At 53.5% G+C, this 14,345-nt stretch overlaps 1 protein-coding gene and 1 long non-coding RNA gene across 2 annotated transcripts in view; both read right to left on the bottom strand.

Moving 5' to 3' along the window:
- The window catches only part of LOC144728102 (uncharacterized), a 149,337-nt gene extending 135,890 nt beyond the window's left edge, over nt 1–13,447 (bottom strand). The window contains exon 1 of the long non-coding RNA XR_013587482.1: nt 13,415–13,447. This is a non-coding gene — a long non-coding RNA (uncharacterized LOC144728102). The remainder of the gene's footprint in view (nt 1–13,414) is intronic.
- Nucleotides 897–9,063, bottom strand: FAM187A (family with sequence similarity 187 member A). Its single transcript, XM_078607012.1, has 4 exons — nt 8,559–9,063; nt 5,354–5,472; nt 4,453–4,585; nt 897–1,389 (listed from the first exon to the last, which is right to left on the bottom strand). Exons 2-4 carry the CDS (start codon nt 5,444–5,446, stop codon nt 1,091–1,093), a joined length of 525 nt encoding a protein of 174 aa, XP_078463138.1. The 5' UTR covers nt 5,447–5,472; nt 8,559–9,063; the 3' UTR covers nt 897–1,090.
- Nucleotides 13,448–14,345: the final 898 nt, after the last annotated feature.

Below are 14,345 nucleotides of genomic sequence, written 5' to 3'. Positions count from 1 at the left end.
GCTTTCTTTTGAGCCTCGACCCAATTGGTGCTCGACCAGAGGACGACGCCAAGAGGCGTCCACAGCTCAAAGACGATGCGCTATCAAAGTAACGAAGACGTGAATCCTTGTAAAAAGGTGTCAGTTTTGTTGCCAGAAATTAGGGGAAAACCCCTATTATATTGTGGTACTGGCAAAGGAGGTCTAATGATATGGGGTCTATACTCGTAGGGTTTTTCGGTAAAGTCGCGCAAGTAAATATAAATAATAGAAATAAAATAATAACTCGCGACGTTTCGGAGGCAACACAAGATTCCTTCATCAGGTGTAACAAGGCACAGCAAAATAAAATAACAGTTAATGTGCTGTGCCTTTTTACACCTGATGAAGCTTGTGTTGCCTCCGAAACGTGATTTATTATTTTAATTCTATTATTTAAATTTGTATTTTCACCTAAGTGACTTTACCGAAAAAACCTAAGAGTAGGAATCCTTGCAGTCACGAAAGCTTCAAATCTAGAATACGGGGTCTGTGTTGATGTAGCAGGGGTGGACAACGTCCGGCCTGTGGGCCGTATAAGACCTGCAAAATCATTTGAGCTGGCCCTGCCCAGGCAACCGCACAACTCGAAATTCAACAAATCTCGGCGCTTTTTTCATAGCAACAAATATAATTTTGCATGGCCCGCGAATGATGTTATAAATACTCTTAGTTATTTTGGTAAAGTCACGTAGGTAAAAAAATGAAATTAAAATTAATACAAAATAAAAATCACGACGTTTCGGAGGCAACACACGTCTCCATCATCAGGTGGGACCGTCACAGCCAGATTTGCTGCATCAAGAGTATCTGGACACTTGATGCAGCAAATCTGGCTGTGACGGTCCCACCTGATGACGGTGACTTGTGTTGCCTCCGAAACGTCGTGATTTTTATTTTATTTTGTATTAATTTTAATTTAATTTTTTTACCTACGTGACTTTACCGAAAGAACTAAGAGTATGAATCCTTGCAGTCACGAAAGCTTCAAATCTAGATGTTATAAATATCCAAATGGCCCTTGGCAGGAAAAAAAAGTTCCCCCATTCTCCCTGTAGCTGGTCCCAGGTGTTCAGGCCTCCTCCCCGTGCCATGCGCCCCTCTTCCCACGGCGCGCCGGCGGTGCCAGCGAACCCCTCCAGGCGGTGCGGGCGACGGCGGCTCGCACGCGCAGCGCCAGCACTGCCGCCGTGACGGCGCAGAGAGCCGCGTACAGGCGCCACAGCGCGGCCAGCGCCGCCTTCAGCTCGGGGTCGCGCGGGTCCAGCCGCCGCCGCGTCCGGTTCTTGGGGGTCACCGTCACCTCCAGCTCTGCCACCATCCGCCCGGCGAGCCAGCAGCTGTAGCGGCCTGCGTCGCGCCGCTTGGCGTCTTGTGTCGGGCACGCGGCGAGAGAGAGAGGCGATGTACAACATCGCCATTGGTACCTCATTAGCCAGTAAAAAAATATGATAATTGGTTTTTTACCCTTTTATCTGGCAAACAAAACTGACACCTTTTTTTACGAGGAGTCATGTTTGCATAGCAGAGGTCGCAACCGGGTACCCGATACCTGTACCCGGCCGGGTACGGGTAGCCGTTTGCGACCCTGGTGCGGCCGGGTACGGGTAGGCCGTGAGTCACTGGTGAGTAACCGTTTGTCACTCATTTCGGGTACGGGTAAGGAATCAAAACCCGTTTGCGACCTCTGTTGCATAGACCACAATACCTGCAGTCGTAATGCAAACAAAAAACATAACTCTGATAATGTGTGCACTGTCCTTGAAGTTGATTGGTCCACTCCCGAGACAGCTTTCCTTAGAGCCTAGTCTCACATGGTGTTGGACCAGATGACGCCAAAAGGCGCACAACTCAAAGGCAACGCACCATCAGAGTATGAGAGTTCGGGGTAAGCATTTACACCATTGGTACCTCTTGCGATGTACAACATGTTGTACATTTGTGATGTACAACATTGCCCAGAAAGCCCTCTTCCTGATGACGAAACGCTCGTGTTGCGATCGAAACGTCGTAGTTTTTTTGTTATTTTCTTTGAACCTATCTCCGTGACTTTACTGAAAGACCCAAAGAATATGAATTCCTGCAGTCACGAAAGCTACAAGTCACGATTTAACCTTATTACTGCTAACCCTACCTCCTCCCTTTGTTTCTGCTAATCCTACATAATGCACGGGCATAATATGACTTTGAGACCCCCCCCACCTACGCATTCCACAAGTAGTGATTAATCCCATATCTGCATTTTCCATAAATATGCTAAATTACTCTGTTGATATGCAAATTCCTTTGTCAAGGCGCCCTTCCTCTAACCCAGCTTAAATATACGCTGCCAAGCTTGGTGGTGCCCATTCAGACGCTGTCTTTCCGACAGATCTTCACCTGAGGACGGCTGCTTGCGTTGTGGCCGAAACGTCGTGAGAATTGTATTTTATTGTTTTATTTTTATTATTTTATTATTTCCCTTCTACGTGACTTTACAGAAAGAACCAAGAAGATTTAACCCTCTTCCACGAGTCTCGGGACTCCTCTCTATAGGAGGGTCCTGCCAAGTTTTGTCGCAGCAGTAGGCGGCGGTGTTCCTGTTGCTGCTGTGTGATCCCAGTTGAGTGATTTACAGGTTTGTCAACACTGGGGAAGTGGTTATGCTGACAAGTTCCACTCGCTGTGTGGATTTAGCTATGGGAGGAAACTAGGAGAACCCGGCGGAAGGCGAGATGTTAACTACCTTCCCTGGTATACAGGCGTAGTCACAAACCGAACCTCTCCATAATAATAAAGGCTCAGTCTTTTGTTATGCAGTCTATTCATAGTCTCAAGCCGCACCTTACCATAATAATAAAAAGTGTGCCGTACTTGGCCCTTCCCCTCTTCAACCATTATATATACGGAGTGGTAGCTCTTATAATCTCTCATTTACTTGATACAGCTATCGTGCTGTGACGGTTCCACCTGAAGACGGAAGCTTGTGTTGCCTCCGAAACGTCGTGATTTTTATTTCATTTTTATTTTACTTTTATTAATTTTTTACCTACGTGACTTTACCGAAAAAACCTAAGAATATGAATCCTTGCAGTCACGAAAGCTTCAAATCTAGAATACAGGAGGTTGTGGGTTTGATTCCAACCCTGACGCCTGCTGCTGCTGCTGTATATTTGGAGTGTTCATGTTCTCCCCGTGGCCACGTGGATTGCTGTCCAGATACTCCGGGTTTTCCCTCCGCATTTGTAACTAACACGCGTTTAGAGTATTTGGCTCATATACATTCCCACGCGATAAGCCACTTTGTTGAGCTCTCATTTGTGGCTAGGTTGCTTCTAAAAAAAGAGCGATATCAAACCTAATTTGGATCTTTCGTGACTGCAGGAATTACTCTTTGGTTCTTTCGGTAAAGTCACGTGTAAAGAGAAAATAATAAATTAAATAGCATTCTCAGGAAGAACGTAATCAACTAGGTAGGGTGCTGACTGTTATGTTATCCGACTCTCTGTTGTATTACATTACATTTCTAAGTATACTAGATTTGTGTTTCTATTTCATTTATACCTGATGGTGATTGCTTGTGTTGCAATCAAAACGTCGTATGCTAGTATTTAATTTATTACTTTCTCTTTATACGTCACTTTACCGAACGAACCAACGAGTGAAAGCGACATCGCTCGGTGGGCCTTGGAATAAAACAAAGTTTAAACCCAAACAGAACAGGGGGAGAGAACATAGAAACAAGTATAACCCGTAAAAACAAAGTTTTTCACTATAAATCCTTTATATGCGTGGCGGCTAGAGTCCTCTCGTCCTCTGGCTTGAAATGGCTGCCACCTATGGGTCAGATGATTGCCTGCCACCATTAAGCAATTGGTAATTAAATATAATATTTTTGTCCTAAAAAGTGTAAAATTTTTGAAAAAAAAATTTCATGAACATTAATTGTCACGCACAACGAGTCTGTGTGCAAAATGTCAGCTCGATTGGATCACGGGAAGTGGGTTAAAAAAACGACCGAAAGATTTGCACGGTCGTAAGCAAGCAAGCGAACTTCATAAAAATTAACCCGTAAAAACAAAGTTTTTCACTATAAATCCTTTATATGCGTGGCATCGGGGCGGCTAGAGTCCTCTCGTCCTCTGGCTTGAGACGGCTGCCACCTATGGGTCAGATGATTGTCTGGCAGCATTAAACAATTGGTAATTAAATATTTTAAAAAATTTCCCTAAACAGTGTAAAATTTTGGAAATTTTTTTTCACGAAAATGCATTGTCACGTACAAAGAGTCTGTGTGCAAAATGTCAGCTCGATTGGATCACGGGAAGTGGGTTAAAAAACGACCGAAAGATTTGCACGGTCCTAAGCAAGCAAGTGAACTTAATATAAAGGATTTAATAAAGGATTTAAAAACTGCTCTCGCTCGGGCCCTCTCTCGCACCGGCTGTCACTCACTCAAGATGTGCAGGTGGTTGTTGTTGTCCAGTGTGACCCGGCCAAACTCTGTGGCCTCGAGTTCGCGACCCCGTGTCCTCGAGAACACGGAGCGCAGGAGAGGCTGCCCGTCCCGGTCCCAGCCCACGGCGCTCTGGGGCGCACGTCACAACACGCGTGTCACACCGCACGCGGGACGTCACTCCGTGCTAAATAGTACACCGCATGTCATGCCACTACACACGAGTAAATGCCACCATACACTCAACTATTATTCTTCTTGGTTCTTTCGGTAAAGTCACGTAGAAGGGAAATAATAAAATAATAAAAATAAAACATAATAAAATACAATTCTCACGACGTTTCGGCCACAACGCAAGCAGCCGTCCTCAGGTGAAGAGCAGGTCTGTCGGAAAGACAGCGTCTGAAATTTTTTTGTCTTTCCGACAGACCTGTTCTTCACCTGAGGACGGCTGCTTGCGTTGTGGCCGAAACGTCGTGAGAATTGTATTTTATTATGTTTTTTTATTATTATTATTTTATTGTTTCCCTTCTACGTGACTTTACCGAAAGAACCAAGAAGATGAATCCCTGCAGTCACGAAAGCTTTAAATCGAAACTCAACTTTTATTTTCCAGGTAAAGCAATTTTTCAGAAGCGACCTGGCCACGTGATAGCTCAGTGGCTTATCACATCGAGATATACCGCAGCCTAATACGCAAATCGTGGAGGGGAAACCCCGCGCAGTACCTGGAGAAAAATCCATGGAGAGAGTGAACACGCAAACTCGAACCCACGACATCCAGCCACCGCGGCTCTCCACACGCTCCACTACACACGGCAGCACACCAGCCGCGTCATACCACGGCGCACAAGGTCACCCCCCCCCCACTCGCTCCGCACCCCGTGCCCCCACCCTCACCTGTGGGGAGCCCCCGGGGCACGAGAGCTCCACGTGTCTCGCCAGAGTCACGCGATTCTGCAGCTTGGTAACCCCCACGGGCCCCAGGCCCATCAGCTCACGCAGCGCCGCGTGGACGTCTACGGGGTGGGGGGGGGGGGGATCCTGGGTGTGATGTGTGGTGGGGGTGATGTGTGGTGGAGGTGGTGGGTATGCTGAGTATGGTGAGTGTAGTGGGTGTGCTGGGTATGGTGAGTGTGGTGGGTGTGCTGGGTATGGTGAGTGTGGTGGGTGTTGTGGGTGTGATGTGTGTGGTGGGTGTGGTGGGTGTAGTGAGTGTGGTGGGTGTGGTGAGTGTGGTGGGTGTGGTGAGTGTGGTGGGTGTGCTGGGGGTGGTGAGTGTGGTGGGTGTGGTGAGTGTAGTGGGTATGCTGGGTGTAGTGAGTGTGGTGGGTGTGCTGGGGGTGGTGAGTGTGGTGGGTGTGGTGGGTGTGATGTGTGTGGTGGGTGTGGTGGGTGTGGTGAGTGTGGTGGGTGTGGTGAGTGTGGTGGGTGTGCTGAGTGTAGTGAGTGTGGTGGGTGTGCTGGGGGTGGTGAGTGTGGTGGGTGTGGTGAGTGTGGTGGGTGTGCTGGGTGTAGTGAGTGTGGTGGGTGTGCTGGGGGTGGTGAGTGTGGTGGGTGTGGTGGGTGTGATGTGTGTGGTGGGTGTGGTGGGTGTGGTGAGTGTGGTGGGTGTGGTGAGTGTGGTGGGTGTGCTGGGTGTAGTGAGTGTGGTGGGTGTGCTGGGGGTGGTGAGTGTGGTGGGTGTGGTGAGTGTGGTGGGTGTGCTGGGTGTAGTGAGTGTGGTGGGTGTGCTGGGGGTGGTGAGTGTGGTGGGTGTGGTGGGTGTGATGTGTGTGGTGGGTGTGGTGGGTGTGGTGAGTGTGGTGGGTGTGGTGAGTGTGGTGGGTGTGCTGGGTGTAGTGAGTGTGGTGGGTGTGCTGGGGGTGGTGAGTGTGGTGGGTGTGGTGGGTGTGATGTGTGTGGTGGGTGTGGTGGGTGTGGTGAGTGTGGTGGGTGTGGTGAGTGTGGTGGGTGTGCTGGGTGTAGTGAGTGTGGTGGGTGTGCTGGGGGTGGTGAGTGTGGTGGGTGTGGTGAGTGTGGTGGGTGTGGTGGGTGTGATGTGTGTGGTGGGTGTGGTGGGTGTGGTGAGTGTGGTGGGTGTGGTGAGTGTGGTGGGTGTGGTGAGTGTGGTGGGTGTAGTGAGTGTGGTGGGTGTGCTGGGGGTGGTGAGTGTGGTGGGTGTGGTGGGTGTGATGTGTGTGGTGGGTGTGGTGGGTGTGGTGAGTGTGGTGGGTGTGGTGAGTGTGGTGGGTGTAGTGAGTGTGGTGGGTATGCTGGGTGTGGTGAGTGTGGTGGGTGTGATGTGTGTGGTGGGTGTGGTGGGTGTAGTGAGTGTGGTGGGTGTGGTGGGTGTGGTGAGTGTGGTGGGTGTGGTGAGTGTGGTGGGTGTGGTGGGTGTGGTGAGTGTGGTGGGTGTAGTGGGTATGCTGGGTGTGGTGAGTGTGGTGGGTGTAGTGAGTGTGGTGGGTATGCTGGGTGTGGTGAGTGTGGTGGGTGTGGTGGGTGTGATGTGTGTGGTGGGTGTAGTGAGTGTGGTGGGTGTGGTGGGGGTGGTGAGTGTGGTGGGTGTGGTGGGTGTGATGGGTGTGGTGGGTGTAGTGAGTGTGGTGGGTGTGGTGAGTGTGGTGGGTGTGCAGGTGGTGGTGGGTATGGTGGGTGTGGTGGGTGTTTGATGTGTGTGGTGAGTGTGGTGGGTGTAGTGGGTATGCTGGGTGTGGTGAGTGTGGTGAGTGTGGTGGGTGTAGTGAGTGTGGTGGGTGTGGTGGGTGTGATGTATGTGGTGGGTGTGGTGGGTGTAGTGAGTGTGGTGGGTGTGCTGGGGGTGGTGAGTGTGGTGGGGGTGGTGGGTGTAGTGGGTATGCAGGGTGTGGTGAGTGTGGTGGGTGTAGTGAGTGTGGTGGGTGTGCTGGGGGTGGTGGGTATGGTGGGTGTGGTGGGTGTTTGATGTGTGTTGGGTATGGTGGTTGTGGTGGGTCTGGTGGGAGTGGTGGGTATGGTGGTTGTGGTGGGTGCGGTGAGTGTAGTGGGTGTGGTGAGGTGGTGGGTGCGGTGGGTGCGGTGAGTGCGTTGGGTGCGGTGAGTGGTGAGGTGGTGGGTGCGGTGGGTGTGGTGAGTGTGGTGGGTGTGGTGGGTGTGCTGGGTATGCTGGGTGTGGTAGGTATGGTGGGTGTGGTGAGTCTGGTGGGTGTGGTGGGTGTGATGTGTGTGGTGGGTGTGGTGGGTGTAGTGAGTGTGGTGGGTGTGGTGGGTGTGGTGAGTGTGGTGGGTGTAGTGAGTGTGGTGGGTATGCTGGGTGTGGTGAGTGTGGTGGGTGTAGTGGGTGTGATGTGTGTGGTGGGTGTGGTGAGTGTGGTGGGTGTGGTGGGTGTGATGTGTGTGGTGGGTGTGGTGGGTGTAGTGAGGGTGGTGGGTGTGCTGGGGGTGGTGAGTGTGGTGGGGGTGGTGAGTGTGGTGGGTGTAGTGAGTGTGGTGGGTATGCTGGGTGTGGTGAGTGTGGTGGGTGTAGTGGGTGTGATGTGTGTGGTGGGTGTGGTGAGTGTGGTGGGTGTGGTGGGTGTGATGTGTGTGGTGGGTGTGCTGGGTGTAGTGAGGGTGGTGGGTGTGCTGGGGGTGGTGAGTGTGGTGGGGGTGGTGAGTGTGGTGGGTGTGGTGGGTGTAGTGGGTGTGCTGGGGGTGGTGGGTATGGTGGGTGTGGTGGGTGTTTGATGTGTGTTGGGTATGGTGGTTGTGGTGGGTGTGGTGGGTATGGTGGTTGTGGTGGGTGCGGTGAGTGCAGTGGGTGTGGTGAGGTGGTGGGTGCGGTGGGTGCGGTGAGTGCGTTGGGTGTGGTGAGTGGTGAGGTGGTGGGTGCGGTGGGTGTGGTGAGTGTGGTGGGTGTGGTGGGTGTGCTGGGTATGCTGGGTGTGGTAGGTATGGTGGGTGTGGTGAGTCTGGTGGGTGTGGTGGGTGTGGTGGTTATGGTGGGTATGGTGAGTGTGGTGTGTGTTGGGTGTGGTGGGTATGGTTGGTGTGCTGGGTGTGGTGGGAGTGGTGGGTGTGGTGAGTGTGATGAGTGTGTAGGGTGTGGTGAGTGTGGTGGGCGTGGTGGGTGTGCTGGTGATGTTGGGCGTGGTGTGCCGTGTACCCTGCACGGCGCTGCCCGTCGAGGCGCACGTGTCACGGCAGCCGCGCACGAGGATCTCGGGGGGCCGGGAGCGCGCGGCCAGGAGCGCGAAGCGGGGGGCGGCCAGGGAGCCGCATCCCACGGGACCCCCAGGAACCTCGCTCACATAGCGGGGGGCCCCCTACAGCATCACACCAATCAGCACAACATCGTCATCATACCAAGCATCATCGTCACACGAGCCCCCTCACCTCACAGTGTATTTTCAATCTCGATTCGAAGCTTTCGTGACTGCAGGGATCCATACTCTTTGGTTCTTTCGGTAAAGTCACGTGGGTAGAAAATACACTGCTGAAGTAGGCTTAGTTGTGGTTGTCCCACCTGATGACGATTGCTTGTGTTGCGATCGAAACGTCGTGATATATCATTTTCTTTACGTACGTGACTTTACCGAAAGAACCAAAGAGTGAACTTTTTAATTTCGATTTAAAGCTTTCGTGACTGCAGGGATTCATCTTCTTGGTTCATTCGGTAAAGTCACGTAGAATGGAAATAATAAAATAATTAAAATAATACATAATCAAATAATTCTCACGACGTTTCGGCCACAACGCAAGCAGCCGTCCTCAGGTGAAGAACAGGTCTGTCGGGGAGACTCTGTCTTCTTATTTTATTGTTTTATTTTTATTATTTTATTATTTCCATTCTACGTGACTTTACTGAAAGAACCAAAGAGTGAATTTTTACTTTGCAAACACACAGAGTCCACCAGTGTAGTAGTAGTATTTAACAGACTGTTTGGGCAAGTGATGTTAGCGAGTGGCAGCACATGAAGGCCGACACGGCAAACGAGGTGGGGTGGGTGGTGGGGGCAGCATCACGAGCGGCCGCCCCGTCCCCCGAGTGGCGATGTTTAGCACATGGCACTAGGAATTCATTTAAGGCTGAGGTCACCCAAGGGAGGAGGCCCAGTGCAGGTTCAGTGGTGTCCTTAAGCGGGGATCGAACTCGGGGCTCTGGCGGGTTCGTTGCGCAGTGCGCTAACCACTACACTACCGCTCCCACCACCATCATCACCACCATCACCACCACCATCACCACCACCATCATCATCACCACCACCACCACCATCATCACCACCACCACCATCACCACCACCACCATCACAACCACCACCACCATCATCATCACAACCAGTGTCACTACACTACCGCTCCCACCACCACCACCATCATCATCACAACCTTCACCGTGACTGCTTATATCACCCAGGAACGCCTCGTCGAGTCCCAACACTCCTTGTAAGGAGGATCCTGCCGCACACTACACGTGAACACCACACACACACCGCACGCCCACTACACATGAACACCACACATATTACACATGCACACCACACGCGCTCCAAACACACCGCACCACACACTACACATGAACACGACACGCGCACCACACACACTACACATGAACACCACACACACATTTTTTCGATTTAAAGCTTTCGTGACTGCAGGGATTCATCTTCTTGGTTCTTTCGGTCAAGTCACGTAGAAGGGAAATAATAAAGTAATAAAAATAAAACATAATAAAATAATTCTCACGACGTTTTGGCCACAACGCAAGCAGCCGTCCTCAGGTAAAGAACAGGTCTGTCGGGGAGACACCGCACGCACACTACACATGAACCCCACACGCGCACCACACACACCACACGCACACTACACATGAACACCGCACACACACCGCACGCACACTACACATGAACACCGCACACACACCGCACGCACACTACACGTGAACACCACGCACACACCGCACGAGCACCACACATGAACACCACACACACCGCACACACTACACATGAACACCACACACACCACACGCACACTACACATGAACCCCACACGCGCACCACACACACCACACGCACACTACACATGAACACCACACACACCACACACTACACGTGAACACCACGCACACACCGCACGAGCACCACACATGAACACCACACACACCGCACACACTACACATGAACACCACACACACCACACGCACACTACACATGAACACCACACGTGCACCACACACACTACACATGAACACCGCACACACACCGCACGCACACTACACATGAACACCGCACATGCACCACACACACTACACATGAACACCACACGTGCACCACACACACTACACATGAACACCGCACACACACCGCACGCACACTACACATGAACACCACACACACCGCACACACTACACATGAACACCGCACGCGCCTTCTTGGCAGAGGTGATGACGCTGCCGGACACCATGCACACCCCCGCGTTGATCATCTCTCCGGGCCGCCCACACCTGGAGGGAGGGGTGGGGGGGGGGCGAGGTGTGTTGAGTGGCGCTGTGTGCGTGTAATGTGTGCTGCGTGTGTGTGTGCTGTGAGTGTGTGTGCGGTGAGTGTGTGTGCGTGTAATGTGTGCTGCGTGTGTGTGCGGTGAGTGTGTGTGTGCGGTGAGTGTGTGTGCGTGTAATGTGTGCTGCGTGTGTGTGCGGTGAGTGTGTGTGTGCGGTGAGTGTGTGTGTGCGTGTAATGTGTGCTGCGTGTGTGTGCGGTGAGTGTGTGTGTGCGGTGAGTGTGTGTGCGTGTAATGTGTGCTGCGTGTGTGTGCGGTGAGTGTGTGTGCGGTGAGTGTGTGTGCGGTGTGTGCGTGTAATGTGTGCTGCATGTAATGTGTGCTGCGTGTGTGTGTGCTGTGAGTGTGTGTGCGGTGAGTGTGTGTGCGTGTAATGTGTGCTGCGTGTGTGTGCGGTGAGTGTGTGTGCGGTGAGTGTGTGCGTGTAATGTGTGTTGAGTGGCGGTGTGTGCGTGTAATGTGTGCTGAGTGTGTGTGTGCGGTGAGTGTGTGTGCGGTGAGTGTGTGTGCGGTGAGTGTGTGTGCGTGTAATGTGTGCTGCGTGTGTGTGCGGTGAGTGTGTGTGCGGTGAGTGTGTGTGCGTGTAATGTGTGCTGCGTGTGTGTGCTGTGAGTGTGCGGTGAGTGTGTGTGCGTGTAATGTGTGCTGCGTGTGTGTGCTGTGAGTGTGTGTGCGGTGAGTGTGTGTGCGTGTAATGTGTGCTGAGTGTGTGTGCGGTGTGTGTGTGCTGAGTGTGTGTGTGCGGTGAGTGTGTGTGCGGTGTGTGTGTGCGGTGAGTGTGTGCGGTGAGTGTGTGCGGTGAGTGTGAGCTGAGTGTGTGTGCGGTGAGTCTGTGCGTGTAATGTGTGCTGAGTGTGTGTGTGCGGTGAGTGTGTGTGCGGTGAGTGTGTGCTGAGTGTGTGTGTGCGGTGAGTGTGTGTGCGGTGAGTGTGTGTGCGGTGAGTGTGTGTGCAATGAGTGTGTGTTGAGTGTGTGCGGTGAGTGTGTGTTGAGTGTGTGTGCGGTGAGTGTGTGTGCGGTGAGTGTGTGTGCGGTGAGTGTGTGTGCGGTGAGTGTGTGTGCGGTGAGTGTGTGTGCGGTGAGTGTGTGCGGTGAGTGTGTGTGCGGTGAGTGTGTGCTGTATGGTACATGTGTTGAGTGGCGTCTGGTGAGTGTGTGTTGTGTGAGTGAGGTGTGGTTATGTGGTGTATGTGTAGAGTGATGGGTGGTGAGCGTGGTGTGTAGGCATGTGTTGAGTGGGGTGTGGTGTGGGTGAGGTGTTGTTATGCGGTGTATGTGTTGAGTGGTGTGTGGTGTTGTGTGAGTGAGGTGTGGTGAGTGGTGAGTGAGGTGTGGTGAGTGGTGTATGTGTTGAGTGGGGTGTGGTGTTGTGTGAGTGAGGTGTGGTGAGTGGTGAGGTGTGGTGAGTGGTGTATGTGGTGAGTGGGGTGTGGTGTTGTGAGTGGGGTGTGGTGAGTGGGGAGTGTTGTGTGGCCACGTGGTGTATGTGTTGAGTGGTGAGTGAGGTGTGGTGAGTGGGGTGTGGTGAGTGGTGAGGCAATGCTTACCTGTCACACGGAGTCCACCCACTCCAAGCCGTGAACACCGTCACCTTGTTATGCACACCCTTCACCTGCACTCACCACACTCACCACATTCACTCACCATACACCACAACAACAACCGCCATTCGCCACTAAGTGGTGGTGACATCACCACGTCGCTAGTGCTAGGCTATGGGGCCGTCCATAAATGACGTCACGCTATTTTGGACGATTTTTAACCCCCCCCCCTTCGTTATACGACGTCACAAAAAGTCAGACCCCCCCTCAAATATGACGTCACAAAGCTCTGCCCCCCCCCCCCCAAAATATAACACATGCTTCAAATGGCTTTAAACTATTGTCATTGTAGTGTGTATTTAATGTGGCGCTGCACTCTGATGTTGTAGGAGAAAACATGTATTAAAAAGTCTATTTAATTAAGTAGAACGTGTTGTCTATATTTATTTAAAGTTGCCTATTTTGATGTGACGTCACATTTCTCAAACCCTCCCCCCCCTCGTCACACATCGTCACAAATGACTGACCCCCCCCACCCCCCGAGGTGCGTGACGTCATTTATGGACGGCCACGTGAAGTGTCGAACGCCCGCTGGCAGGAGGTCACGGGGGCAGACCCAGCAGGTGCCACGGGTCGACTGACCGAGATGACTGGCCACACACCACACTCACACATTCACCCACCATACACCACAAGCTCGCCACATGCCACTCACTACACACTCACCACAAACTCACCCATATTGTCTTCACACTCAACACAGCACCCTCCTGATAAAGTGTCCGGGGGCTCTTGTGTGGCCTTCCTGGATACGATGCAATGATATTGTTCACTCACCACCCAGCCTCCACACAACAACAACCGCCATTCGCCACTAAGTGGCGGTGACGTCACCACGACGCTTGTGCCAGGCTAAGTGCACCTTGAGGCCACGTGAAGTGTCGAACGCCCGCTGACAGGAGGTTACGGGGCAGACCCAGCAGGTGCCACGGGTCGACTGACCGAGATGACCGAGATGACTGGCTGATGCACCACCTGTGCCCCCTACTGTACCAACTTGCTGTGCTTTAGCCACCCACACTCACCCACACCACCACCGTCCTCACTGTGACGTCATGACCATGACCCCCCCCCCACCCCCCCACCCCCCTCGTGCCCCCTCCCTCACCGTGAGCTCAGGTCGCGGTTTGCTCCTCCCGGTCCAGCAGCACGAGGCGGGCGCTGCCTGTGAACTGGACCACGACCTGGGGGGGGGGGGGGGGGCACGGGGGGGGGGGTCACCTCGTCATAGGGAGGGGGGGGGTCACAGGGAGGTGGGGGGGGTCACCTCGTCACAGGGAGGTGGGGGGGGGGGGGTCACAGGGAGGTGGGGGGGGTCACAGGGAGGTGGGGGGGGTCACCTCGTCACAGGGAGGTGGGGGGGGGGGTCACAGGGAGGTGGGGGGGGGTCACAGGGAGGTGGGGGGGAGTCACCTCGTCACAGGGAGGTGGGGGGGGGTCACAGGGAGGTGGGGGGGGGGCCACAGGGAGGTGGGGGGGTCACCTCGTCACAGGGAGGTGGGGGGGGTCACAGGAAGGTGGGGGGGGTCACCTCGTCACAGGGAGGTGGGGGGGGTCACAGGGAGGTGGGGGGGTCACCTCGTCACAGGGAGGTGGGGGGGGGGGGTCACAGGGAGGTGGGGGGGGTCACCTCGTCACAGGGAGGTGGGGGGGGGTCACAGGGAGGTGGGGGGGGTCACCTCGTCACAGGGAGGTGGGGGGGGGTCACAGGGAGGTGGGGGGGGGGTCACAGGGAGGTGGGGGGGTCACCTCGTCACAGGAAGGTGGGGGGGGGTCACAGGGAGGTGGGGGGG

This window comes from Lampetra planeri, chromosome 27 (genome assembly GCF_965212315.1).
Source record: "Lampetra planeri chromosome 27, kcLamPlan1.2.h2, whole genome shotgun sequence".
NCBI lineage: Eukaryota > Metazoa > Chordata > Hyperoartia > Petromyzontiformes > Petromyzontidae > Lampetra > Lampetra planeri.
Note: the sequence above shows the minus strand (reverse complement) of the source record. Positions and strands in the feature narration are given on the sequence as shown.

Excerpts from the sequence above, each read along its gene's own strand:
- FAM187A (XM_078607012.1), bottom strand. The coding sequence starts at position 5,446 with ATGGGCCTGGGGCCCGTGGGGGTTACCAAGCTGCAGAATCGCGTGACT. Across the intron at positions 4,586-5,353 it reads GCCCCGGGGGCTCCCCACAG|AGCGCCGTGGGCTGGGACCG; the intron begins GTGAGGGTGGGG and ends CGTGCGCCCCAG. Across the intron at positions 1,390-4,452 it reads CAACCACCTGCACATCTTGA|ACGCCAAGCGGCGCGACGCA; the intron begins GTGAGTGACAGC and ends GCCCGACACAAG.